This window comes from Crotalus tigris, unplaced genomic scaffold (assembly GCF_016545835.1).
Source record: "Crotalus tigris isolate CLP2741 ecotype Arizona unplaced genomic scaffold, ASM1654583v1 scf7180000017975.10810073628:1450386, whole genome shotgun sequence".
NCBI lineage: Eukaryota > Metazoa > Chordata > Lepidosauria > Squamata > Viperidae > Crotalus > Crotalus tigris.
This window is the reverse complement of record NW_024096754.1, coordinates 729,756-757,505: the sequence shown is the minus strand read 5'-3', so window position 1 is coordinate 757,505 and position 27,750 is coordinate 729,756. Positions and strand designations below refer to the sequence as shown.

The following is a 27,750-nucleotide window of genomic DNA, read 5'->3' as shown; positions in this document are numbered from 1 at the left end:
CCTCGGCAACAAAACCCGCCTTCGCCGTGGCGTCCTCGTTCTTCCTCGCATCCAATTAGACTGAGCAGGGAGGTGGAGGCAAACCCCGCTGCGCAGGCGCAGTTCGGGCGAGGAAGGCGAATCCGTGCTGGTAAGCGAGGGGAATGTTGCGGGATTTATTTGGGGGGGGGGATCGATTGTTATTTTCTCCTCCGTCATAGGGAGTGCGCATGCGCTCTTCTCTCCCCCCACGCTGCTTTGACGCTGGGGGGTTCCCTGCCCCGTAGCCCCCTCAAACCGGCCTTAGGTTAAAGAAGCTAATCCAGGTGAGGCCCCGCCTGCCAACATGGCGCCCGCGAGACCACTTGGACCACATTTCCCAGGATCCCTCGCGCCACGGACCGGTCCCCACGCCGCTCTTAAAGGCGCCGTCCCAATTATGCCTGCGTCATTTAAACGCGCCGCGTTTGAGGGGGAAACCCTCCCCATTAAATCAGATTCGTTCGTTCGTTCGTCTATGGCAACCTTGGCTCTTTTATGACTCGTGGACTTCAAGTCCCAGAATTCCTGAGCCAGCCTGGCTCAGCTTGGAAACCTCTCCCTTTCCCCTCAGAATGGCTGGCTCAGGAATTCTGGGAGTTGAAGTCCATGAGTCATAAAAGAGCCAAGGTTGCCTACTTCTGGCCTGGGCGTAGGCCGTTTTATGACTGGTGGACTTCAACTCCCAGAATTCCTGAGCCAGCATGGCTCAGCTTGGAAACCTCTCCCTTTCCCCTCAGCGTGGCTGGCTCAGGAATTCTGGGAGTTGAAGTCCACCAGTCATAAAGCCGCCTAGAGCAGGGGTAGGCAACCTTGGCTCTTTTATGACTGGTGGACTTCAACTCCCAGAATTCCTGAGCAAGCATGGGGAAACTATGGCCTCCTTGATGACTGGTGGACTTCAACTCCCAGAATTCCTGAGCCAGCCTGGCTCAGCTTGGAAACCTCTCCCTTTCCCCTCAGCACGGCTGGCTCAGGAATTCTGGGAGTTGAAGTCCACAAGTCATAAAGCGGCCTAGGCCTAGGGCAGGCAACCTTGGCTCTTTTATGACTGGTGGACTTCAACTCCCAGAATTCCCGAGCCAGCCATGCAGAGGGGAAAGGGAGAGGTTTCCAAGCTGAGCCAGGCTGGCTCAGGAATTCTGGGACTTGAAGTCCACGAGTCATAAAAGAGCCAGGTTGCCTACCCCTGTCCTAAGTCCTTCTGTTCTAAGCGGTGAGCCTCCTAGCCCAGGGGTAGGCAACCTGGGCTCTTTTATGGCTCGTGGACTTCAACTCCCAGAATTCCTGAGCCAGCATGGGGTAATTATGGCCCCCTCATGACTGGTGGACTTCAACTCCAGAATTCCTGAGCCAGCATGGCTCAGCTTTGAAACCTCTCCCTTTCCCCTCAGCATGGCTGGCTCAGGAATTCTGGGAGTTGAAGTCCACCAGTCATAAAAGAGCCAAGGTTGCCTACCCCTGGTCTATGGAGATTCTCAGTCATCCATAGAACTGAAGAAGCTTCTTGGATGAGAAGTGAAACATCTTCAAAAAAAAAAACAAAGTCCAGTTGCCTCCTGAAAAAGAATCTTTGGCATTCATTCATTCATTTTGTTCAAGGCTTCTGTGCCGGAGACAAATTCCTTGTGTGTCTAATCACATTTGGTCAAATAAAGTATTCTATTCATTAGGAAGCCTATTTTTAGAGCTAAGTGTCAGAAAATTAGTAAAAGCATTAGAGAATGTGTTGGGGAAATCCAAGAATTGAAATAGCCAGGATGAAAAGGCAGTCCCAATCGCACAACCTCTTCACATTGTTTAAATCAGTGTTTCTCAACCTTGACAATTTTAAGGCATGTGGACTTCAACTCCCAGAATTCCACAGCCAGCAATGCTGGCTGTGGAATTCTGGGAGTTGAAGTCCACATGCCTTAAAATTGTCAAGGTTGAGAAACACTGGTTTAAATGAAAAGCAGTGTGTGCTCTGAGATACGGGTAATCCTCAACTTATGACAGCTGATCCCAAAAATTTCTGCTCCTAAGTGAGACCGTTAAGTGAGTTTTGCCCCATTTTATGACCTTTCTTGCCACAGTTGTTAAGTGAATTTTTGCAGCTGTTCCCCATTGACTTTGCTTGTTAGAAGGTTGCAAAAGAGGATCACCTGATCTTGGGATGGTCATAAATATGGACCAGTTGCCAAGCGTCTGAATTTTGATCACAAGATCATGGTGGATCCTGCAACGGTTGTTAAGAGTGAAATTTCTTTTCAGTGCTGTTGTCAGTTTGAACACTCACTGAACAAATAGTTGTGGGTCGAGAATTACCTGTGATTAGTTCGCTGCTTCCTTCGTTGGGTTATTGGCGGAGGAGATAGAAAGGTGGGGGAACCAAGGAAAAGATGGGCTGAAAGATAGATTAATAATAATAATCATAATAATAATCATAATCATAATAAAGTTGGAAGGGAGCTTGGAGGTCATCTAGTCCAATCCCCTCCTCAGGCAGGAAACCCTATACCATTTCAGACAAATGGCTATCCAGTCTCTTCTTAAACACTTCCAGTGTTGGAGCATTCACCACTTCTGGAGGCAGGTTGTTCCACTGGTTAATTGTTCTCACTGTCAGGAAATTCCTCCTTAGTTCCAGGTTGCTTCTCTCCTTGATTAGTTTCCATCCGCTGCTTCTTGTCCTGCCTTCAGGCGCTTTGGAGAATAGCTTGACTCCCTCTTCTTTGGGGCAGCCCCTGAGATACTGGAAGACTGCTATCATCTCCCCCCTCATCCTTCTCTTCATTAGACTAGACATCTCCAATTCCAGCAACCTTTCCTTATATGCCCAGAGTTGCTAGGGATACTCTAGAGGACAGCATATACATTTAAGAAAAATCAAATAATCTTCTGTTCTTGCTCTTTCTAGACAATGCAGGGGGAACCAAATCCCTCCGAGTCGCTCATCGACAGGACCATCAAGATGAGGAAGGAAACGGAAGCGAGGAAAGTTCTCTTGGCCTGGGGATTCCTCAACCTGTCACTCGCTGGCATGGTCTACACCGAAATGTACGTTGGAGAGCTTGCTTGAGTGAGTAACACAGGGATCTTCAAACTTGGCCCTTTGATGACTCGTGGACTTCAACTCCCAGAATTCCTCAGCCAGGCACACGTGCCTGGCTGAGGAATTCTGGGAGTTGAAGTCCATGAGTCATCAAAGGGCCAAGTTTGAAGATCCCTGTCTTAAATCTAAGAAACAAAATGGAGGCTGGCTGAGGAATTCTGGGAGTTGAAGTCCACGAGTCATCAAAGGGCCAAGTTGGAAGACCCCTGTCTTAAATCTAAGAAACAAAATAGAGGCTGGCTGAGGAATTCTGGGAGTTGAAGTCCATGAGTCATAAAAGGGCCAAGTTCGAAGACCCCTGGAATAACAGAATAGAGTAAAACAATGACAGAGTTGGAAGGGACCATGGAGGTCTTCTAGTCCAACCCCCTGCTCGGTCAGGAAGCCCTACGCCATTTCAGACAAATTAGGGCACTGTCAAGGGTGGGGGACAGACCATGTGATTCCCTTAACAGCTGCAGCTATTTGTGCTTCGTAATGATGATTAAAATAAATAGGTCCTAAAATTGGGCATCACTCACTTAACCCTCGCCTTGCTTAGCGACACAAATTCAGCTCTAAATTGTGGTGATAAGTCGAGGACTATGTTACGGTATTGTGAAACTCTGAAAAACAGAAATATGAATACTAACCTTTGCCTTTCTCTCATTCAAGGTCTGGAAAACTAATCAGTTCCTATTACAACATTTCGGGCTGGGTCCTCTGGTACATTGGTAAGTATCCTGCAGTCTCCAGCAAAGGAATGGTGGTTAGTTTCAATGCCTTAGGACAGGGCTTTTCAGCCTTTTCACCCACTGTACCACTTTTAGGATATGGCAACCTCCGAGTACCACCAATCGCCTAGCAAGGTGTCAAAAACCTGATGACCAAAAAAAGGAAAAAAGTGGTAAAGTACAGGTAGTCCTCGACTTACAACAGTTCACTTAGTGACTGTTCAAAGTTACAATGGCACTGAAAAAAGTGCCCCCCAAGCCACAGCCGAGCAAGGCGCCTGCCTGCCCACCCGGCCGCGCTCTTCCTCCTGTTTGAGGTTTTCATTGTTGTGAGCATTTCTGTTGAGGATTGGCAGCGGAGGTGGGGGGGGGGTGTTTGGTTTTTATTCCCCCCGTCTGCTGGGTGGTTGCAGCAGGTTTTGGTCACTTCACATGACCCTGGGACACTGTGACCGTCATAAATATGAATCCGTTGCCAAGCATCTGAATGTAAATCACAAGACCCTGGAGAGGCTGCAACATTCCAGCTGATCGGCGCTTCTTCTGGGCTCAGCAGAAGCGCCAGGGTCAGTGCTGAGCTCCAGCTGGAGCCTGATGCTGATCCTGGCGCTTCCGCTGAGCCCTGACAGCCCCGAAGAAGTTCTGATGCTGGCGCTTCCGCTGAGCCCTGCAGCTCCAGCCGTCTCTCGCTCAGGCTTGTGCGGTGCTGCCACCGGTTCAGCTCATTCCCCTCCCCTGCTATCACTTTTCTAGGGTGGTCACATACCACCTGCCAGGTGCCAATGTAGCACAGGTGGTACCCGTACCACTGGTTGAAAAGCCCTGCCTTAGGATGTCTGCCTTATCTGGGTTTGGTTTTTTTTAAGCAAGTTGGCAGCCCTGTGTGTTTAACATGTTGCTGCATTTGAAGACTTCTGTTCCATGAACGAAGGCTGAATGTAGGTGTCCCAGGATAACGTTGCCGAATCCAATCTGGGTCGGTCACCGAGACCAGTGGTTTTGTCTTCTGAGCATTTGGACTCGTGCCAAGCCCATCCTCGGGGAACGTCTCCCTAGCCTAGAGAGAGATTTGGCTAGAGAAAAGTTCCCTCAGGATGGCTCTGAAAATCCGAAAGCTTGGAAGACAAAACCTCTCGTCCCGCTGACTGGCCCAGATTGGATCCTGCCACTTCTTTTCCATGTTCTTACAATCCATCCGTATTACATTGGGCCTGTGTGTTAAGTTTAAGTAGTTCCATCCACCCCTCTGGTGAAATGAGCCGAGGTGGCGCAGCAGTTAGAGTGCAGCACTGCAGGCTGCTTTAGCTGACTGTGTTCAGCAGGTCAGCGGTTCAAATCTCACCGGCTCAAGGTTGACTCAGCCTTCCATCCTTCCGGGGTAGGTAAAAAGAGGACCCAGATTGTTGGGGCAATGTAAATATATATACATTGCTTACTGGTGTACACCGCGTAGAGAGTGCTTGCACTTAAAGCGGTATATAAGTCTCATAAATAAATAAATAAATAATTTCCCCCTCTACTAACCTTATTTAGCCCCCATACAAGAGAATATTTGTAGCTGAGGACTGGATTGTTGGACACCTCCCCACCAGCAGGGAAATAGCCTGATAAGCAGAGATTAACACCAAGCAGTAAACAATACCCCAATCCAGGAACTACCAACTCAGATGAACAAGGGAACAATAAACCCCAGCCTAATCAAGGAATCACCAAGGACATCCCCGTCAACACTGACAGGACAAGCCACCAATATGTAAACGGACCATAACCCCCCTTCTTTCTAGCACGTTCTCTAGTTTTCTGCGAGAAAACCACCCAGCTCAGAGAACACCAAGGACCCCACATTCTTCGTCGTCCTCCTCCTCCTCCTCAAACTCCACTCCCTTGTAGCACTGATGATGTTACCTAGTTGGGTCATGAAATGTCTGAAAGAAAACCACCCAGCTCAGAGAGCACCAAGGACCCCACAGGCAGTCCTTCCTTCCTTCCTTCCTTCCTTCCAGCACTGATGATGTTACCTAGTTGGGTCGTGAAATGTCTGCAAGAAAACCACCCAGCTCAGAGAACACCAAGGACCCCAGAGTCCTTCCCCGTAATTCCTTCTCTTTCCTTCCTCCCCTTCATTCCTCCTTCCTTCTCATCCTCTTCCTCCCCTTCTCCTCCTCTATTATACAAACCCCACCCCCTTCTAGCACTGTTGAGGTTACCTAGTTGGGTTGTGAAACGCCTGCAAGAAAGCAACCCAGCTCAGAGAAAACCAAGGACCCCACATTCTTCGTCGTCGTCCTCCTCCTCAAACCCCCCTCCCTTGTAGCACTGATGATGTTACCTAGTTGGGTCATGAAATGTCTGAAAGAAAACCACCCAGCTCAGAGAGCACCAAGGACCCCACAGTCCGTCATTCATTCCTTCCTTCCTTCCTTCCTTCCTTCCTTCCTTCCTTCCTTCCTTCCTTCCTTCCTTCCTTCCTTCCTTCCTTCCTTCCTTCCTTCCTTCCTTCCTTCCTTCCTTCCTTCCTTCCTTCCTTCCTTCTAGCACTGATGATGTTACCTAGTTGGGTCATGAAATGCCTGCAAGAAAGCAACCCAGCTCAGAGAGCACCAAGGACCCCACAGCCTTATTTAGCAATGCCTTTCCTTCCATCACCAACCAATCTGATCTCTTTTTAATGGTTCGCTGTAAATTTATGTGTTTGTGTGTGTGTGTGTGTTTTGTTTTTTTAAATTCTAGAACTTGGCTTTGCCTCTTTGTTCAGCCTCAACGCCTTATTTGATTTCTGGAGGTACTTCAAATACACCATGGCTCCTACCAGCTTAGTTATGAGTCCTGGACAACAGACACTCCTGGGACTGCAGAACGCAGGTGGGCCTGTTTTGCGTGTTCGTTTAGAGCAGAGCACCTTAAGACTTGTGGACTTCAACTCCCAGAATCCACCCGGCCAGCATTCTGGGTGTTGGAGGTCCACTCGATTATATTGTACACCACCCAGAGTCCCTCGTATTTCTTAATATGAAATATAAACAGACAAGCCTCATTACTATAGCATCCCCAACAGATGGCCCTCTGGACTCGGGGTCAGCATCTCTTAAAACGGGTCCCCAATCCCCCCCCCAGTCCGTGGACTGGCACCAGTTCGCGGCAAGCCCGAAATTGTTCTACACAAACGAGTGAAGCCCCAGGACTGTGCTAAAGCAGTCTATTCCATTGATGGATAGCTCTGCACATGAAGGAGTGCAGAGAAACATACAGATATTTCTTGATTTAGGACTAGTTGTTTAATGACCAGGCCCAGCATGGGGTGCTTTGTGGACCGTAAAGCACTTCAACCGCCGTAAAATGTGGGCACCCTCCTCCTGTGCCCCCCCCAATATGTTTCAGGCACCTGGCTCACCTTTATAACTGTTGCAGCTTCTGTGAGGATACTTTGTGACTCTTTGCCAATTTCCAGCCTGCCCCCCCCCAAAAAAAACCCTGCCTATGGGGAAGTCTGAGTTTGCACTTAACAACCATAATTTTTGCTTAATGGCCATGATGGTTCACTCTGCCTCAAAAGTATAAAAATAGATAATTAATAATAATAATAATAAAGTTGGAAGGGACCTCGGAGGTCATCTAGTCCAACCCCCTGCTCAGGCAGGAAACCATATACCAGTGGTTCTCAATCTTTTTAATGCTGCGGTGCAGCACCGTTTGCAGAATGGGACTTTTGGCGGGCTCAGCAGGGCAGAGACAGCCTGGACAATTCTTATGGGCTTTTGAAAGCCAATAGAATTAGACTCTATTCAAGAGAGTCTATTCTATTGGCTTCCAAAAGCCAATAGAATAAAAGGGAGGAGCACAGCTAAGGAAAAGGGGGGGAAAATGGCGGACTGCGTTGTTTGGCGACCCCTGTGAAATGGTCGTTCGACCCCAAATGGGGTCTTGACCCACAGGTTGAGAACCACTGCCCTATACCATTTCAGACAAATGGCGTCCAGTCTCTTCTTAAACACTTCCAGTGTTGGAGCATCCACAACTTCTGGAGGCAGGTTGTTCCACTGGTTAATTGTCCTCACTGTCAGGAAGTTCCTCCTTAGTTCCAGGTTGCTTCTCTCCTTGATCAGTTTCCATCCGTTGCTTCTCGTCCTGCCTTCAGGGGCTTTGGAGAATAGCTTGACTCCCTCTTCTTTGGGGCAGCCCTTGAGATATTGGAAGACTGCTATCATGTCCCCCCTCGTCCTTCTCTTCATTGCTAGAAATAGAAGAATTATTATAACTAGAAAAATAAGAATTGTAATTCGAATACGAGATTTTGGTACGAGATGGGAGACAGGAAAATGCTAAGAGGTTTGAATAAGGGAAGCTGTTGCTTGCCCAAATATAACTTACTTTGGAATGATAAATAACAGAGGCATTTTGAACACTGAGGGGAAATTAATTTTTTTTTTAAAAAAAAAGCGAAAACGGGATACTGATTGAACTTATGGATGTTAAGTGCAAATGCAATTAAGATGTGTTTTGGTTGGAAAAGTTATCTAAAAGTGACATCATTGATATTATGAGAAAAATGTAACAAAGAGGTTGATATTCAGTGGTGTATTTACTGATAACAATAAGAATTGTATTTGCCCAGTTTGGGAAAACAGGCACTGTCGGAAGAAGAGAGTAAATATTGGATGGTGTAATATTGGATCTAGATCAGTGGCTGATCTGTGGAATTCTGGGAGTTGAAGTCCACATGCCTTAAAATTGTCAAGGTTTTTGAGAAACACTGATCTAGATTGAAGAAGTTAATATAGACACCTGAATTACAAATGGACCCAGACAGCACGTTGTTTATTAAGTATTTGACTGTAAAACTAGAAAATTAATAAAAATTTTTTTTTAAAAAAGTGTAAAATTGGGTCCGGTCCCATGTGTGTTTCGACTTACGATCAGAAATCTGTTCCAGTTACGGTCGTAAGCCGACGACGACCTGTTCTTCTTTAGCTGCCCTATTTCTTATCACCCTGAAAGGTTTTTCTCTTCCGGCTTCATTCAGAAAGTGGTTTTTGTTTTTTTTCGCCCCAACAATTACAATTTTATAGTAGTGGCGAAAAAACAAACCATCATCCTCGAATTACACTTAAGCTTGTTGGTCTCTTTGTGGTTCTTCTTTATCTTTGGAAACGGTTTAATTTCAGCGGTCCAGACTACACCGCCCCGTGAGCTGGTGCCCAAGAAGACGCCTCCTTCGACCCCCTCCCCTCCCATCCAGGGGCAGAGTGTCCTGAGTTACAGTCCATCCCGCTCCCCCAGCACCAGTCCCAAATTTGCAACCAGTTGTATCTCCGGCTACAGCCCACAGCTGCAAGCCTTGTCAGGAAGCAGTGGATCCTACAGCCCAACTGCCAGTTTCTCTCCGGGAAGCAGCTACAGTAAGGTATGTGTGAGCTGTGGTCCCATTTACCAGCAGTCCTCGAAGCATGGCCAGACTTGGGCATCGGAGTCTCCGTCGCTAAGCGAGGCGGTTGTTAAGAGAGCTGCGTACGCTTGAAATCCACCCGTCTTAAAGTGGCTGAGGTCCAGACATCTCCAATTCTTACTTTAAGTGTACAGCACTATTTCCTACCATTTGACGAGGACAGCTTAACAACTTAAGTACAACTTAATGGCCCCAAGTTTCCGTCACTAAGCGACACATTGAGTTTTGCCCCGTTTTACGTCTTTTCTTGCTACCTTGCTTAAGCGAATCGCCGCAGGTCTTAAATTAGGACCCCAGTTGTTAAGCGGATCTGGCTTTCCCTCTTGACTTTGCTTGTCACACGAGCCCGGGACCCTGCGGCCGTCGTAAGTATGAGTCAGTTGTCAAGCATCTGAATTTTCGGCAGGGACCCTGGGGAGGCGGCAGCGGTCATAAGTGTGGAAAACGGTCATACCTCACTTTCTTTGGTGCTGTTGCATCTTTGAACAGTCACTAACTGAACCGCTGTAAGTCGGGGACTTACCCCTACTGTATTTCAGACTGCAGTGAGTTGTTTTGAAATGTTTCCTAACAATCTGTACAGTGGCCAGATTAATTATTTTTATTATTACTACAATTGAAAGATGTTTGAAAACCTGCACTGCTATCACAACATTGCAGGTAAACAGTAAAAGCCTGACTCAATCGGCTGAGAAAAATTTACAGCCACACTGGAAAAAGTGACATATGACTGTTTTTCAAAACTTAACAACTGTTGCAGCACCCCTGTGGTCACATTAAAATTTAGACAGACAGATGTTGGAAATGTAAAAATAATTCAGGCACGTATTATCATGTTTGGTGGACATGTGATAAAGTAAAGAGCTGTTGGAAAATGATACATGAAATTCAATGGTGAAAAAAGCAAGGTTCTACATTTAGGCAAGAAAAACCAAATGCACAAGTACAGCATAGGTGGCACCATGCTCAATAGTAGTAACTGTGAGAGGGACCTCGGAGTCCTAGTAGACAATCACCTAAGTATGAGCCAGCAGTATGCTGCAGGTGCCAAAAAGGCCAACACAGTGCTAGGCTGCATTAACAGAGGGATAGAATCAAGATCACGTGAAGTATTAATACCACTCTTTAATGCCTTGGTAAGGCCACACTTGGAATCCTGCATCCAGTTTTGGTCACCACCATGTAAAAAAGATGTTGAGACTCTAGAAGGAGTACAGAGAAGAGCCACAAAGATGATCAGGGGACTGGAGGCTAAAACATATAAGGAACGGTTGCTAGAATTGGGTATGTCTAGAAGAGAAGGACAAGGGGGGACATGATAGCAGTCTTCCAGTATCTCAGGGGCTGCCCCAAAGAAGAGGCAGTCAAGCTATTTTCCAAAGCACCTGAAGGCAGGACAAGATGCAACGGGTGGAAACTAACCAAGGAGAGAAGCAACCTAGAACTAAGGACAAATTTCCTGACAGTTAGAACAATTGACCAGTGGAACAACCTGCCTCCAGAAGCAGTAAATGCTCCAACACTGGAAGTTTTTAAGAAGAGACTGGACAGCCATTTGTCCGAAATGGTGTAGGGTTTCCTGCCTGAGCAGGGGGTTGGACTAGATGACCTCCAAGGTCCCTTCCAAGTTTACTACTATTACTATTACATACTTGGTTAGAAAAGATACTGGGGAAACGTAGATTTTAAACCTGAACTTTTTTTTACTAGGTATAATGCCAGAAAAGGCTGATAAACAAAGCCTATATTTGATATTACACGTCACAACAGCTGCAAGAATAATGTTTGCGCAATACTGGAAAAATGAAGGAATACCACCAGAGGAAGAAATAATTTAAAAAAATACTGGAATGCGCAGAGATGGACAGATTGACTCTGAGATTGAAAGAAAAAGAAGAAGCAGAATATTATCAAACTTGGGACTTACTTTATCAGTGGCTAGAGAGGAAAGATTGAAGGATTAGGAATTAAATGTGTATTAGCGTTTTTTTAAAACCCAGATAGCACGTTGGTTGAAAAAATTATCATATGTGTGTAAGAAAAAATCAATAACATCTTAAAATTTAGACACTTGGACACCTATATATGACGGTCGCAGCGTCCCGTGCTCACGTGATCCCCTTTTGCGACCTTCTTGACAAGCACAGTCAATGGGGAAGCCAGATCCTTTTAACAACTTAACAACTGTGGCGAGAAAGGTCCTAAAACGGGGCAAAACTCAGCAACTTTCACGCTTAGCAACAGAAACGTTGGGTTTGGTCGTGGTCGTAAGTTGAGGACTGCCTGTGTTGTAATAAACTTCAGGAACGATTCAGAAAGAGAAAACGCTGGATTCCCAATTTCGTTTGGTTCCGCGTAGGTGCCGCCGTTCACTCCTTCTCCGGGTCCCTTGATGTACCCGGCTAGCATTGGGCCCGTGGACAGCGGCGGGATGAGGTCCAGATATCGCTCCTCGCCGACCGTCTACAATTCCCCCACGGGCAAAGCCGACTACATGACGGATTTGAAGTCGCTCGACAGCTTCCTTCAAAACGAGGAGGAGAAACAGCACCGGGTCCAGCTGGGTGAGTAGTGGGCTGAAAGAAAGGCGGGGCAGATAACGCACAGCACATTCATCAAAGTTATTCAAAAGTTAAGTCAGTGTGTATTGTGGTCTATTGGTTAAGGCGCCAGGCTAGAAATCGGGAGATTGTGAGTGCTAGGACCGCCTTAGGCGTGAAAGGAGGCTGGGTGACTTTGGCCCAGTCACCAGGAGACAGGGAGTTCTAGTGCCGCCTTAGGCATGAAAGCCAGCTGGGTGACTGTGGGCCAATCACCAGGAGATGGTGAGTTCTAGTCCCGCCTTAGGCATGAAAGCCACCTGGGTGACTTTGGATCAATCACCAGGAGACGGTGAGTTCTAGTCCCGCCTTAGGCGTGAAAACAGGCTGGAGGACTTTGGGCCAATCACCAGAAGAAAGGGAGTTCTAGTCCCGCCTTAGGCATGAAAGCCAGTTAGGTGACTTTGGCCCAGTCATCAGGAGACAGGGAGTTCTAGTACCGCCTTAGGCATGAAAGCCAGCTGGAGGACTTTGAACCAATCGCCAGGAGAAAGGGAGTTCTAGTCCTGCCTTAGGCATGAATCCAGCTGGGAAACTTTGGACCAATCACCAGGAGACAGAGAGTTGTAGTCCCGCCTTAGGCACGAAAGCAGGCTGCATGATTTTGGGCCAGTCACCAGGAGACGGTAAGTTCTAGTCCTGCCGTAGGCATGAAAGCTGATTTGGTGACTTTGGGTCAATTACTAGGAGTCCGTGACTTCTAGTCTGTTTGAGTGATTAGCCCAGTCACCCAGCTGGATCTTGTGCCTAAGGCGGAACTAGAACTCACCGTCTCCTGGTTTCTAGTCGCCCTCAAAGCCAAGGAGACGGTAGGAGGATCCGGCGGCCTCATTTTTGTCTGTTTCTTTTGATCACCACAGGCAGCTCAGATTCCAGCTCTCCTTCAAACAGTCCGACTTTTTGGAACTACGGTCGCTCCATGGCGGACTATGCCCAGATGCTCAGGAAATTCCAGTACCAGCCAGCCTACAGATCCCAGGCCCCCTCCGCTCACAAGGATGAAGCCGACTTGAGTTCGAAGCAAGCCGCCGAAGAGGTAAGCAATGTTGGTGGGGACGGAAAAAGAGGTATTCCTCCACGGTTTTCCATAGGTGTCGATCCAGACTGCACATCCTTCTAAGTCAGGGATAGACAACCTTGGCTCTTTTATGACTGGTGGACTTCAACTCCCAGAATTCCTGAGCCAGCCATGCTGAGGGGAAAGGGAGAGGTTTCCAAGCTGAGCCAGGCTGGCTCAGGAATTCTAGGAGTTGAAGTCCACCAGTCATAAAAGGCAAGGTTGCCTAGCCCTGGTTTAGGAGGCTCACCGCTTAGAACAGGAGGACTTAGGCCAGGGGTAGACAACCTTGGCTCTTTTATGACTGGTGGACTTCAACTCCCAGAATTCCTGAGCCAGCATGGCTCAGCTTGGAAATCTCTCCCTTTCCCCTCAGCATGGCTGGCTCAGGAATTCTGGGAGTTGAAGTCCATGAGTCATAAAGCGGGCTAGAGCAGGGATAGGCAACCTTGGCTCTTTTATGACTCTGGAGTTCAACTCCCAGAATTCCTGAGCCAGCATGAGGGAAACCTTGGCCCCCTCATGACTCGTGGACTTCAACTCCCAGAATTCCTGAGCCGCCATGGCTCTGCTTGGAAACCTCTCCCTTTCCCCTCAGCATAGCTGGCTGAGGAATTCTGGGAGTTGAAGTCCACCAGTCATAAACCGGCCTAGGCCTAGGGCAGGGGTAGGCAACCTCGGCTCTTTTATGACTCTGGACTTCAACTCCCAGAATTCCTGAGCCAGCATGGGGGAAACTGCCCCCCTCATGACTTGTGGACTTCAACTCCCAGAATTCCTCAGCCAGCATGGGGGAACTATGCCCCCTCGTGACTTGTGGACTTCAACTCCCAGAATTCCTGGGCCAGCATAGCTCAGCTTGGAAACCTCCCTTTCCCCTCAGTGTGGCTGCCTCAGGAATTCTGGGAGTTGAAGTCCACGAGTCATAAAAGGACCAAGTTTGAAGACCCCCTGATCTAGTGTGAACTACAGATAGGCAGTTGGCGTCCCTGTTCAAGTTAACTGGCCTTCCTGGTTGAGGAGGGATTGGAAGAACCTTTTGGGGACTATGGTGAGAAATATCTGGGGCTTATTGCTCCGATCCTCCAGCTGCATAATAAAGGAGAATATTTGCAGCCCAGGGTTGAAATGAGAGCTCCTTGGTGGTCTGTGAGCTGGGTGGTTTCCCCGCAGACATTTCATGACCCAACTAAGGAACATCATCAAGGCGGTGTTGACCACAATGTTGACTAAGAGATGGTTTTGTTGGTCTAGTTGAGCCACACGAAGAAGAACCGAATAGCAGAATTGGAAGGGACCTTGGAGGTCTGCTAGTCCAACCCCCTGCTCAAGCAGGAGACCCTGTACCATTTCAGACAAATGGCTGTCCAGTCTCTTCTTAAAAACTTCCAGTGTTGGAGCATTCACCGCTTCTGGAGGCAAGCTGTTCCACTGGTTAATTGTCCTCACTGTCAGGAAGTTTCTCCTTAGTTCTAGGTTGCTTCTCTCCTTGATGAGTCTCCATCCATTGTTTCTTGTCCTGCCTTCAGGGGCTTTGGGAAAATAGGGTGACCCCCTCCTGCTCTTTGTGGCAGCCCCTCAGAAGGTCTTCCTCTTACTTTTACACACCCTCCTGCCTGGAGTTGTTGTATTTCAAAACCTCTTTGTCTTCCTGGCTCAGGTCTGGGCACGCGTGTCGATGAGCAGGCAGCTGTTTGATCACATGGATTCCTGGACCGCCAAATTCAGAAATGTGAGTTTGGCCTTTGGCCTGAGGGTGTGTGTGTGTGTGTGTGTGTGTGTGTGTGTGTGTGTGTTAAATGTGAGCCAGCTCTGGACATTCCTTCCTAAGTTCGGAGCTTTAGGGAAGAGACTCCGGTTAATTAGGGGTGCTTGAGCCTGAAGTCCATGCAGCCCTTGACTTGAGGACCAGCCGCTTAGTGAAACGTAGAAAAACCAACATCAGAAAAGCATCCAGTGGCCCATCAAGTCTACCGTCTGAACATTTTTTTTATTTTTGTTTTGTTTTTAATTTAAAAGGTCACGCTTTCCCCCTGTACAGTTGTGCCCCACTTTAGGGGCCCTGTGCTCATCTCTGTTTAATGATCGATTGATTATTTTTTATTATTATTATTAATAATAATAATAATAATAACCATCGCACAGTCAGCCAGATGTTCAGACTGGATTTGGCATTTTTGTCTACCTATCGAGTCCTTCCCAAGGACCTGGGATAGGCAGATGTGGCTGTTATATTATTATTGTTATTGTTGTTGTTGTTATTAATTGCTTTTTGTCTTGTTATTCTTTTTATCATACTCTTTATTTAATTTTCGGCAGGCTGTCAAAGACAGACCTTCCCAGGGCTACTTACGGCCCAGATTTGAAGTTCCAATGGCCACACACACACACACACACACACACACACACACACACACACACCACTTTCCTTCCGGCAGTTCCAATTGCGTTTTGAGCATTTGACAAGCGACCCCACATTTATGGCCATTTGCAGCGTTCCGCAGTCACCCGATTACAATTTACAATGTTTGTTTGTTTGTTTGTTTATTGCAGGAAACTAGGGTTTACTTCTGGTTTTTGACCAAAAAAAATAAAAAAAAATATCCCATTGTGGACAATCTCGTTTTACGACCGTAGTGTCTGGCTAATGACCACTGCAAAAAAAAGGGGGGGGTCAAAATTGGGTCAAAATGATCAAATGGGGAACCGCTTAACAACCAGCAGGACTTATAACCATATATTTCAGACTCAGTGATAGTTGTAAGTTGAGGACTGCCTGTAACCCATTGCTTTGAGAAGGCCATTTCCTATTGCTGGTAAATGTTCAGTGCTGTGTGTACGTCAGCGAAGTAGCAAATGCAGATGTTGTTCTTCTAAATTCTGTTTTCTCCCCTTCTTCCCTCCCCCCCCCCCCTCCATATCTTTTCGGATCCAACAGTGGATCAACGAGACAATTTTGGTGCCTCTGGTCCAGGAGATGGAATCTGTAAGCACTCAGCTGCGAAGAATGGGGTGTCCAGAGCTGCAGATTGGAGGTACGGCGACGCTACAGAAAATTTTGTGCTGTAGTCATGGGTTCCAAGTAAAATATGTGGATTAAAAATCATAATTATGTATGATTTTTACTAGCTGGAGGCATCTGAAATTGTCAACCCTGCAGGGGAAAAAAAAAACATTTTTGAGAGTTACATTAATACAAGGTGGAAGATGGGTAGACTTCAACTCCCAGAATCCCCCAGCCAGCCAAGCTGTTTTTTAAAGCTGGTGCTTCTCAATCTTGAAGGGTTGAAGGTGGGTGGACTTCAACTCCCAGAATCCCCCAGCCACCGAAGCTGGTTTTTTTTTTTTTTTTTAAGCTGGTGCTTCTCAATCTTGAAGGGCTGAAGACGGGTGGACTTCAACTCCCAGAATTCCCCAGCCAGAATTGAAGTCCACCCATCAAGTTGACAAACACTGGCTTAAAATTTTGGGATGTCCACACAGGCTTTCTAGCAGCCATTTTTTTCTTGTGGCAACATCAGTTTTAGCAGTCGTGCCTCCCATAATCCCCTGCCAGAGTACAACAGGCACAGCAATCTTCACCAATGATTCTTTCTGCATTCCAACTCATTTTTTTTAATATCCCTGCCCACAAAATCGATTTAAAAAATTTCGATCAACTAAGTACAGGAATTCCTTGACCTAATGACCCACCCCACCCCCAGACACGGCCACCGTCATAAATACGAGCCAGTTGCCGAGCCGCTGAATTTTGACCACGCGACCTTGGGGAGGCTGCAACGGTCATACGTGTGAAAAATGGTCCAAAGTCCCTTTTTTCCATTCGGTCACTAAGTGAACTGTTGTAAGTGGAGGACCCCTTTGCATTCCGTCAAGTAACTTAAATAACGAAGCCTAGTCTGTTGTGGCTTTGTTCAGAAGCCTCGTTCCACGGAGGTTTCAGCAAGCCTCTTGAATTATGGTGTTGCAGAATTATTGTGTAGCTCAATGGTTCTCAACCTTTTTAATGCCGCGACCCCCCCCAACTGGTCGTAAGTCGAGGACTACTCAACCGGTCGTAAGTCGAGGACTACTCAACTGGTGCAGCACCGTTTTCAGGCTTTTGGCGGGCTCAGCAGGGCAGAGACAGCCTGGACAATTCCTATTGGCTTTGGAAAGCCAATAGAATGAGACTCTATTCAAGAGAGTCTCTTCTATTGGCTTTCAAAAGCCAATAGAATAAAAGGGAGTAGCACAGCTAAGGAAAAGGGGAAAAAATGGCGGACTGCGTTGTTTGGCGACCCCCGTGAAATGGTCGTTCGACCCCAAATGGGGTCTCGACCCACAGGTTGAGAACCACTGGTGTAGCAGCTGCTCTTTCCGTTTGTGAGGTTGTCATTTGAATAAAAAGGAAGTCCACAGCTGTTGTCGAAGCCCGAAACCGGGGACTTTCTTGATGGCGAAGGTTGCGGTTTTTCTCTCTCTGTTTTTTTTCCACCCCTGCAGAGGCCAGCCTTAGCAGTCTGAAGCAAGCCGCTTTAGTAAAAGCCCCCCTTATTCCTACTCTGAACACAATAGTCCAGTACTTGGAGCTGAGCCCGAATCAGGAATATTTAGTAGAAAGGATCAAAGGTAAATGGCTGTTTGTGTATATCCTGCCTTTGTTGTTGTAGATGAATAATTCAAGTCAGCAAACATAACCTAATACTCCTTTCTCCTCCTGTTTCCCTCACAACGACAAGCCTGTGAGGTGGGCTGGGCTGAGAAAGAGAGTTAGGACCAAAGTCACCCAGCTGGCTTTCGTGCCTAAGGCGGGACTAGAACTCACCGTCGTCTGGTGATTGGCTCAAAGTCACCCAGTTGGCTTTCATGTCTAAGGCAGGACTAGAACTCACCATCTCCTGGTGATTGGCTCAAAGTCACCCAGTTGGCTTTCATGTCTAAGGCAGGACTAGAACTCACCGTCTCCTGCTGATTGGCCCAAAGTCACCCAGCTGGCTTTCGTGCCTAAGGCGGGACTAGAACTCCCCGTCGTCTGGTGATTGGCTCAAAGTCACCCAGTTGGCTTTCATGTCTAAGGCAGAACTAGAACTCACCGTCTCCTCGTGATTGCCTCAAAGCCACCCAGTTGGCTTTCATGTCTAAGGCAGGACTAGAACTCAGCGTCTCCTGGTGATTGGCCCAAAGTCACCCAGTTGGCTTTCGTGTCGAAGGAGGGACTAGAACTCACCGTCTCCTGGTGATTGGCCCAAAGTCACACAGGTGGCTTTCATGCTTAAGGTGGAACTAGAACTCACCCTCTCCCAGTGATTGGCCCAGAGTCACCCAACTGGCTTTCATGTCTAAGGCAGGACTAGAACTCACCATCTCCTGGTGATTGACGCAAAGTCACCCAGCTGGCTTTCATGCTTAAGACGGAACTAGAACTCACCCTCTCCCAGTGACTGGCGCAGAGTCACCCATCTGGCTTCCATGCCTAAGGCGGGACTAGAATTCACCCTCTTCTGATGATTGCCTGAAAGCCAACTAGTCCACTTTTGTGTCTAAGGCAGGATTAGAACTCACCGTCTCCTGGTGGTTTTCCCAGAGTCAGCCAATTGGCTTTCGTGCCTAAGGTGAGGCCAGAACTGCCAGTTTCCTAGTAATTGGTCCAAGGTGTCCCAGCTGGTGTGTTGTAAGTCAAGGACCACCTATATTCGTATTTCATGTGCTAACGAAGCGTTCACTACCCAGAATCCCTTTCTTCCAAAATGGGCAGCGGTCGAAATTGGTTTAATAAATAAATCCGGGTCCCAATTGCTGTAGCGCAACCGAGAGCGAAACAAATGAAGACCAGCTCGTTTCAGCCCTGTCGGCTTATCGTTCATAGTACAGGCAGTCCTCCGCTTAACGACCAGAATGGAGCCCCAAATTTCTGTCGTTCAGTGAGACACTTGTGAAGCGAGCTTCGCTCCGCTTTACGATCTCTCTTGCCACGGTTGCTAAGCGAGTCGTTCAGTCAATAAACCAAATGGACTTTGCTTGTCGGACGGTCGCAAAAGGCGATCACAAGACCCTGGGACACCGCGACCGTCGTAAATACGAACCGGTTGCCAAGCATCTGGGATTTGCATCCCGTGGCCACCGGGGTGCTGCAACGGGCACAAGTGTGAAACGCGGACATCGGTCGCTTTTTTCGGGGCCGTTGTAACTTTGGGTGGTCACTAAAGGAACGGTTGTAAGTCAGGGACTTAACCTGTCTTGTTCTTTGGCTAACTGGCAGAGCTTTCCCAAGGCGGGTGCATGAGTTCGTTCACCTGGAACCGAGGAGGAGATTTCAAAGCACGCAGATGGGATACTGATTTACCCACCGACTCAGGAGTAAGTCCACCTTGGAGTACAAAGCCTTCTTAAATCAGTAGTGCAGGGGTAGGCCACCTTGGCTCTTTTATGACTCGTGGACTTCAACTCCCAGAATTCCTGAGCCAGCACAGCTGGCTCAGGAATTCTGGGAGTTAAAGTCCACAAGTCATAAAAGAGCCAAGGTGGCCTACCCCTGTAGTAGTGGCGCTAAGAACCACGTGTCTCGGATTCCCCGTCCCTTAAATTTTTCATTTCCGAGCAAGGCTGCTGGCAGAGTTATTGTTTATTTTTAATCTATTTGTACCCTGTTATTTTCACAAATAATTCAAGGCAGTGAACGTATACAACACATCTTCTTCCTTCTGTGTTCCTCACAACAACAATCCTTTGAGGTGGGCTGAGCTGAAAGAGAAAAGGATTGGCCCAAAGTCACGCAACTCGCTTTCACGCCTGGGTGAGACTAGGACTCATCATGGCCTGGTGATTGGCCCAAGGTCACCCAGCTGGCTTTCATGGCTAAGACATGACTAGAACTCACAGTCTCCCGGTGATTGGCGCAAAGTCACAGAGGCGGCTTTCACGCTTAAGGTGGGACTAGAACTCGCCGTCTCCTAGTGATTGGCCCAAAGTCACCCAGGCAGCTTTCGTGCTTAAGGTAGAACTAGAACTCTCAGTCTCCCAGTGATTGGCCCAAAGTCACCCAGTTGGCTTTCATGCCTAAGATGGCACTAGAACTCACCCTCTCCCAATATTTGACCGAAAGTCACCCAGATGGTTTTCATGCCAGTGGTGGGACTAGAACTCACCCTCGCCTGGTGATTGGCCCAAAGTCACCCAGTCAGCTCTTATGCCTAAGGCAGGACTAGAACTCACCATCTCCTGGTGATTGGCCCAAAGTCACCCAGCTCACTTTCATGCCTAAGGCAGGACTAGAACTTACCCTCTCAGTGATTGGCCCAAAGTCACCCAGGCAGCTTTCATGCTTTAGATAGAACTAGAACTCTCAGTCTCCTGGTGTTTGACCCAAAGTCACCCAGCTCACTTTCATGCCTAAGGCGGGACTAGAACTCACCTCTCCTGGTGATTGGCCCAAAGTCACCCAACCAGCTTTTAGACTTGGTAGAACTAGAACTCTCAGTCTCCCAGTGTTTGACCTAAAGTCACCCAGATGGCTTTCATGCCTAAGGTGGGACGAGAACTCGCCGTCTCCTAGTGATTGGCCCAAAGTCACCCAGCTGGCTTTCATGCCTAAGGTGGCACTAGAACTCACCCTCTCCCAATGTTTGACCGAAAGTCACCCAGATGGTTTTCATGCCAGTGGTGGGACTAGAACTCACCCTCGCCTGGTGATTGGCCCAAAGTCACCCAGTCAGCTCTTATGCCTAAGGCAGGACTAGAACTCACCATCTCCTTGTGATTGGCCCAAAGTCACCCAGCTCACTTTCATGCCTAAGGCAGGACTAGAACTTACCCTCTCAGTGATTGGCCCAAAGTCACCCAGTCAGCTTTCATGCTTTAGGTAGAACTAGAACTCTCAGTCTCCTGGTGTTTGACCCAAAGTGACCCAGGTGGCTTTCATGCCTAAGCGGGACTAGAACTCACCTCTCCTGGTGATTGGCCCAAAGTCACCCAACCAGCTTTTAGACTTGGTAGAACTAGAACTCTCAGTCTCCCAGTGTTTGACCTAAAGTCACCCAGATGGCTTTCATGCCTAAGGTGGGACTAGAACTCGCCGTCTCCTAGTGATTGGCCCAAAGTCACCCAGCTGGCTTTCATGCCTAAGGTGGCACTAGAACTCACCCTCTCCCAATGTTGGACCGAAAGTCACCCAGATGGTTTTCATGCCAGTGGTGGGACTAGAACTCACCCTCGCCTGGTGATTGGCCCAAAGTCACCCAGTCAGCTCTTATGCCTAAGGCAGGACTAGAACTCACCATCTCCTTGTGATTGGCCCAAAGTCACCCAGCTCACTTTCATGCCTAAGGCAGGACTAGAACTTACCCTCTCAGTGATTGGCCCAAAGTCACCCAGTCAGCTTTCATGCTTTAGGTAGAACTAGAACTCTCAGTCTCCCAGTGTTTGACCTAAAGTCACCCAGATGGCTTTCATGCCTAAGGTGGGACTAGAACTCGCCGTCTCCTAGTGATTGGCCCAAAGTCACCCAGGCAGCTTTCGTGCTTAAGGTAGAACTAGAACTCTCAGTCTCCCAGTGGTTGGCCCAAAGTCACCCAGCTGGCTTTCATGCCTAAGGTGGCACTAGAACTCATCGTCTCCCAGTGTTTGACCCAAAGTCACCCAGATGGTTTTCATGCCAGTGGTGGGACTAGAACTCACCCTCGCCTGGTGATTGGCCCAAAGTCACCCAGTCAGCTCTTACGCCTAAGGCAGGACTAGAACTCACCATCTCCTGGTGATTGGCCCAAAGTCACCCAGCTCACTTTCATGCCTAAGGCAGGACTAGTACTTACCCTCTCAGTGATTGGCCCAAAGTCACCCAGGCAGCTTTTAGACTTGGTAGAACTAGAACTCTGTCTCCCAGTGTTTGACCTAAAGCCACCCAGAGGGCTTTCATGCCTAAGGCAGGACTAGAACTCACATTCTTTGTTTCTGAAGTGTCTGACATGGCGCTCAACCTCGCCTTCCTTTCCCCCTCCAGATCATTATGCACGTCTTCTGCACGTATCTTGACTCCAGGTTGCCTCCCCATCCGAAGTCTCCGGACGGCAAGACGTTTACCTCCCAGCATTTCATTCAGACACCTGATAAACCAGGTAACGGAGGGTGTTTTTTTTTTTTTAAAGAGTGCAACCTCGACTTCACCACCACGAAGTGGCTCCAAATTTCGGTCCTTAAGCAAGACAGTTCTTAAGTGACTTTTGCCACCAATGTTAAGTGAAAGAGTCCAGAGAAGAGCAGCAAAGATGATCAGGGGGCTGGAGGCTAAAACATACGAAGAACGGTTGCTGGAGTTGGGGATGTCTAGTTTAATGAAGAGAAGGACGAGGGGGGACATGATAGTTGTGTTCTAATATCTCAGGGGCTGCCCCAAAAAAGAGGGAGTGAAGCTCTTCTCCAAAGCACCAGAAGGGCAGGACAAGAAGCAACGGATGGAAACTCATCAAGGAGAGAAGCAACCTGGAACTAAGGAGGAATTTCCTGACAGTTAGAACAATTAACCAGTGGAACAACCTGCCTCCAGAAGTTGTGAATGCTCCAACACTGGAGGTTTTAAAGAAGAGGCTGGATCCCACCCCTCCCCCCTTAGCCCCCCCCCCACTTCCCAGAGCAAAATACAGGGTTATTATAAACAAAACAAACACAATAAAACAAACAAAAAAAGTATATATAGAAATATTAAAAGTATGAAATAGATGGAGTAATTTAGAGGGAGGTGCTGCTCGGGTGTTTCCCCTGAAATGTATCCGAAGAGGGATAAAGAGGGGAGGAGGAAGGATGGAAGGAAGTTGGATGGGAGGAAGGGGAGAGAGGAGAGAGGAGAGGAGACAGGGAATAGGGAAGGAAGGAAGGAAGGAAGGAAGGTTGAGAGGGCGGATGCAGTCGGGGGGAGATAGACGAGCGATACCTGGTATTTTTCTCTTTTTTTTTTCAGTTTTATATATAACGTATGGAAAGTATTATATGTATTGAAAATTCAAATAAAATTTAAAAAAATAAGAAGAGACTGGACAGCCCTTTGTCAGAAATGGTGTAGGGTTTCCTGCCTGAGCAGGGGGTTGGACTAGATGACCTCCAAGTTCCCTTCCAACTCTGCTACTTCTGTTCCGGACCACCGATTTCTCCACATACACACAGAGATGTTTCTGCTGGCTTAGAGTTGTGTACATTCACCATTGAGGTTCTTGGGAACATTTGGGGGGACAGTTTTTAGGTATACCCATCTGGACCCCACCAGTGGTGATCTGGGTGGCATCTCATTCCATATTGCAACGGAACGTCATTTAATTTTGTTTCATTGGGCTGTCCCTAAGGCCAGATCTGATCCTTGTCACTCACAGATATGTCGAACGAGAATTTGTTCTGCGTCTATCAGAGCAGCATCAACCCTCCCCATTACGAGCTGATTTATCAACAACAGGTCTACAATCTCCCTAAGGTAGGAATACTACAGCTTCTCTCTGACTTTTCCAGAACAGAGTGGTTGCTGATTAAATATTTTAAATATTTTAAATATTTTTAACGGTGTCTCTGGGGTCCTTGGTCCTCTCTCAGCTGGGTAGTTTTGTTGCAGATGTTTCGTGACCCAGCTAGGAAACGTCATCAGTTCTAGAAGGGAGGGGGATTTGCAGGGAGGAGAAAGAGGAAGACTATGGGGTCCTTTTTGCTCTCTGAGCTGGGTGGTTTTCTTGCTGACGTTTCATGACCCAACTAGGTTATATCATCAGGGCCGTAAGGGAGTGGTGAAACGTCTAGTACTGATATTACCTCGTTGGGTCATGAAACATCTGCAAGAAACCAAGCTCATAGAGCATCAAAGACTCCACAGTCCTCCTCCTCCTCCCCCTCTTTCTCCTCCTCCTCCCCTCCTCCTCCTTCACTCCATAAACCCCTTCCCTTCTAATGCTGATGAAGTTCCCTAGTTGGGTCATAAAACGTCGGCCAGAAAACCACCCAGCTCAGAGAGCACCAAGGACCCCAAAGTCCGTCCTTCCTTCCTTCCTTCCTTCCTTCCTTCCTTCCTTCCTTCCTTCCTTCCTTCCTTCCTTCCCTCCCTCCCTCCCTCCCTCCCTCCCTCCCTCCCTCCCTCTCCCTTCTAGCACTGATGATGTTCCCTAGTTGGGTCATGAAACGTCTGCAAGAAACCCCCCCCAGCTCAGAGAGCACCAAGGACCCCACAGTCCGTCCTTCCTTCCTCCTTCCTTCCTTCCTTCCTTCCTTCCTTCCTTCCTTCCTTCCTTCCTTCCTTCCTTCCTTCCTTCTCCTTTCACTCCCTTCTACCACTGATGACGTTCCCCAGTTGGGTCATGAAATGTCTGCAAGAAAACCACCCAGCTCAGAGAGCACCAAGGACCCCACAGTCCTTCCTTCCTTCCTTCCTTCCTTCCTTCCTTCCTTCCTTCCTTCCTTCCTTCCTTCCTTCCTTCCTTCCTTCCTTCCTTCCTTCCCCCTTCTAGCACTGATGATGTTCCCTACATGGCTCATGAAACGTCTGCCAGAAAACCACCAAGCTCAGAGAGCACCAAGGACCCCACAGCCATCGTCCTCTTCCTCCTCTGCCCCCCCCCCCATAGCAATGTTTTTCAACGTGGGCCATTTTAAGATGCAAGGACTTCAACTCTTGACTTTTTTTTTTTAATTGTCCTTCTTTAGCAACTCCCAAATTGTTTGGGGTAAAAACAAAACTGGGCCTCAGGGAAGGAGGAAAGTCACACCTTGTTGCAAGTGCAAACTGGTCAGACTCTTCTTACCTGTTTACTTTCTTTTCACCTCTCCTGTTTAGGGACGAAACAACCTGTTCCACACTTTGCTGATGTTCCTGTACATCATCAAGACTAAGGAATCCGGAATGCTCGGGTACGTATGATGGTCTAGAGATCAGGGGTAGGCCACCTTGGCTCTTTTATGACTGGCGGACTTCAACTCCCAGAATTCCTGAGCCAGCATGGCTCAGCTTGGAAACCTCTCCCTTTCCCCTCAGCCTGGCTGGCTCAGGAATTCTGGGAGTTGAAGCCCACGAGTCATGAAGGGGCCATAGTTCCCTCATGCTGGCTCAGGAATTCTGGGAGTTGAAGTCCACGAGCATGAAGGGGCCATAGTTCCCTCATGCTGGCTCAGGAATTCTGGGAGTTGAAGTCCACGAGCCATAAAAGAGCCAAGGTTGCCTATCCCTGGTCTAGGAGGCTCACCGCTTAGAACAGGAGGACTTAGGACAGGGGTAGGCAACCTTGGCTCTTTTATGACTGGCGGACTTCAACTCCCAGAATTCCTGAGCCAGCCATGCTGAGGGGAAAGGGAGAGGTTTCCAGGCTGGCTCAGGAATTCTGGGAGTTGAAGTCCACCCGTCATAAAAGAGCCAAGGTCGCTTACCCCTGACTTAGGATGATGTGCAACCTGGATCGACGCCATTTGTGGACTACCCTGTATTTGCAGGAGAGGTTTTAGAAGGTCAAAAGTTGTTCATCATCCATGTAACCAGTTTTATATTTATTTTGAATAGGGGGCAGGAAGCAAGGAGGTGCAATAAGTGAGGTTAAACACCAGTGGGCAACTTAAAGGCACGTGGACTTCAATTCCCAGATAAGCTATCAACAGCAATCCAGGGCTCCCATCTTTTTTTCTCTCTCTCTCTCTCCTTCTGCCGTATTGTGTTAAAGTAAAGTGAAAATTAAACCATCCACAGCTAAATAGATGGCCTTTTCAAACCTATTCTTTCCTGGTAGTTCTTCCAAAAAACCCTTACAAAAATATGATTTTTGGTGCATAACAAGATTTTAAAAAAATAGAGCAGCTAGTGGGGAAAAAAATGGATTTTGTCTCTTCGGCCCCAAAATTCATCACACATCTGATTTTGCACGGTTTATTTCTAGCTTGGGAGGATTTGTGAAGTCCTTGATCTCCAATGAAGCTTTTGTGATATGATGATGATGATGATGATGATGATGATAATAATAATAATAATAATAAAAAAATTAAACTGCTCTGGGACTTCAGAATTCAAACAGACAAGCACTTGCAACATAACACCCCAGACTTAACCATTGTCGATAAGAAAGACAAAAAAGTCTGGATAGTGGACGTGGCAGTGCCTGGAGACAGCAGAATGGACGAGAAAGAACTGGAGAAGATCACAAAATACAAAGACCTACAAATAGAAATAGAAAGACTGTGGCAAAAGCAAGCAAGGGTAGGACCAATAGTCATAGGCGCCTTGGGTGCAATCCCAAAACAACTGGAGCACCACTTGAACACCATTGGCATTGACAAATTTGCTATTAGTCAATTGCAAAAGGCGGCCTTACTAGGAACAGCTTCCATCCTGCGACGATATCTGTAATACCATCAAACATCCACATCTGCCTATCTCAGGTCCTTGGTAAGGACTCAATAGGTAAACAAAATGCCAAACCCAGTCTGAACATCTGGCTGACTGTGCGATGATCCATAATAATAATAAAGTTGGAAGGGATCTTGGATGTCATCTAAGGGTGTCGTTGTCTTTTCACAGGCGAGTCAACCTTGGATTATCCGGCGTGAACGTTCTCTGGATTTTGGGAGACTAGCTGATTTTTCCAGCCACAAACTCTTTAACTCCAAGAGGATAAATCTTTTCCTAGGAAAATAATTTACCTATGAGATGGTACCGCCTTGAATTTCACTGCCCTACAAAGAGAGAACTGCTTTATTTTTATTTTATTTTTTTTACCAACAGTGGAACAGTAAAAAATATATATATATGTTTTTTTAATGCCGTTTCTACGCACGAGGTTTAAACAGAAGGAAAGCTTAATTCTTATTGGATGAACTGAATGGCTTTTTTTTTTTTTTTGAAAAATTTGGATGAAGTCAGCATGAAAGTTTGATCAAAGGTTTCCATTAATCAAATCTGGAGCCCAGATTGCAGAAAATCCATAGTTCCTAAAATGTACTACGGATGATTGCTTCTAGACAAAACCGAGATATTGAAAGAATAACACTAATCTAAAATTTAAAAAGGATAACCTAGAATCGGGATCCTGCGCAGTTTGGTTCTTCGCGAAGGTAAAGTTAACACAGAAAGGTGTTAATATGTTTTCCTACTCTGGGCGCGTGGTTTTTCGGTGAAAATGCTAGTTATTCCCAGAGCCACATTTTAGATTTCTGGTTTGCTTTGAGAAAACTCCAAAAAATTATGTTTAGAAGTTAAAAAAGTTGAACAGGATTTTTTTTTTTCCCCCCTCTTCACGCTGTCATTCCATCAGTGTTCTTTCTGGGGAAAATATATATTTTTTCAATTACAGAGAAGGAAAAAATATTTTTCCCCCCTCTGTGTAATGGACAATGGAAGAAGCAACGTTGTTAGAGAATAATGGACGTTTTTTTCAATAGCTATGTGTTACTCAAGTTTAAGATAGGCGGACTTCAACTCCCAGAATTCCCCAGCCAGCTATGGAATTCTGGGAGTTGAAATCTGCCTATCTTAAACCTACAATGTTAAGAAACACTGGCCAATAGCAGAAGCATACAAGAATGCCTGCTATACAAATATTTACACCCCTGAGCCTGCGGGGGGGGGGGGGGAACCACGTAGTTCGTTATGGACATCTTGATAAGAAAATCCTGCAATTAATTAATTTTCTCCCAGCATATCCTCAAGTAGACCTCACTTAAAGAGCAAAGAAACAATTACTTTGTCACCCCAGAGTGAATGTTTTAAAACGGGGGTCTTCACACTTGGCCCTTGGATGACTCGTGGACTTCAACTCCCAGAATTCCTCAGCCAGGCACACGTGCCTAGCTGAGGAATTCTGGGAGTTGAAGTCCACGAGTCATCAAAGGGCCAAGTGTGA

General features: G+C 47.3%; 1 protein-coding gene across 2 annotated transcripts; it reads left to right on the top strand.

Annotated features, from left to right (window-relative positions):
- On the top strand, window positions 1-26,658 carry TMEM209 (transmembrane protein 209). 2 transcript variants are annotated; one of them, XM_039345740.1, is made up of 15 exons: window positions 1-130; window positions 2,918-3,057; window positions 3,767-3,825; window positions 6,556-6,687; window positions 8,988-9,226; window positions 11,628-11,832; window positions 12,729-12,904; window positions 14,586-14,657; window positions 15,864-15,960; window positions 17,411-17,536; window positions 19,167-19,264; window positions 21,903-22,017; window positions 23,263-23,360; window positions 24,705-24,778; window positions 26,430-26,658. In XM_039345740.1, exons 2-15 carry the CDS (start codon window positions 2,921-2,923, stop codon window positions 26,482-26,484), a joined length of 1,683 nt encoding a protein of 560 aa, XP_039201674.1. In that variant the 5' UTR covers window positions 1-130; window positions 2,918-2,920; the 3' UTR covers window positions 26,485-26,658. The 2 variants fall into 2 exon arrangements, with proteins under 2 accessions (XP_039201674.1, XP_039201675.1); XM_039345741.1 differs by lacking the exons at window positions 23,263-23,360; window positions 24,705-24,778; window positions 26,430-26,658 and adding an exon at window positions 22,284-22,340.
- The last annotated feature ends 1,092 nt before the right edge of the window (window positions 26,659-27,750 follow it).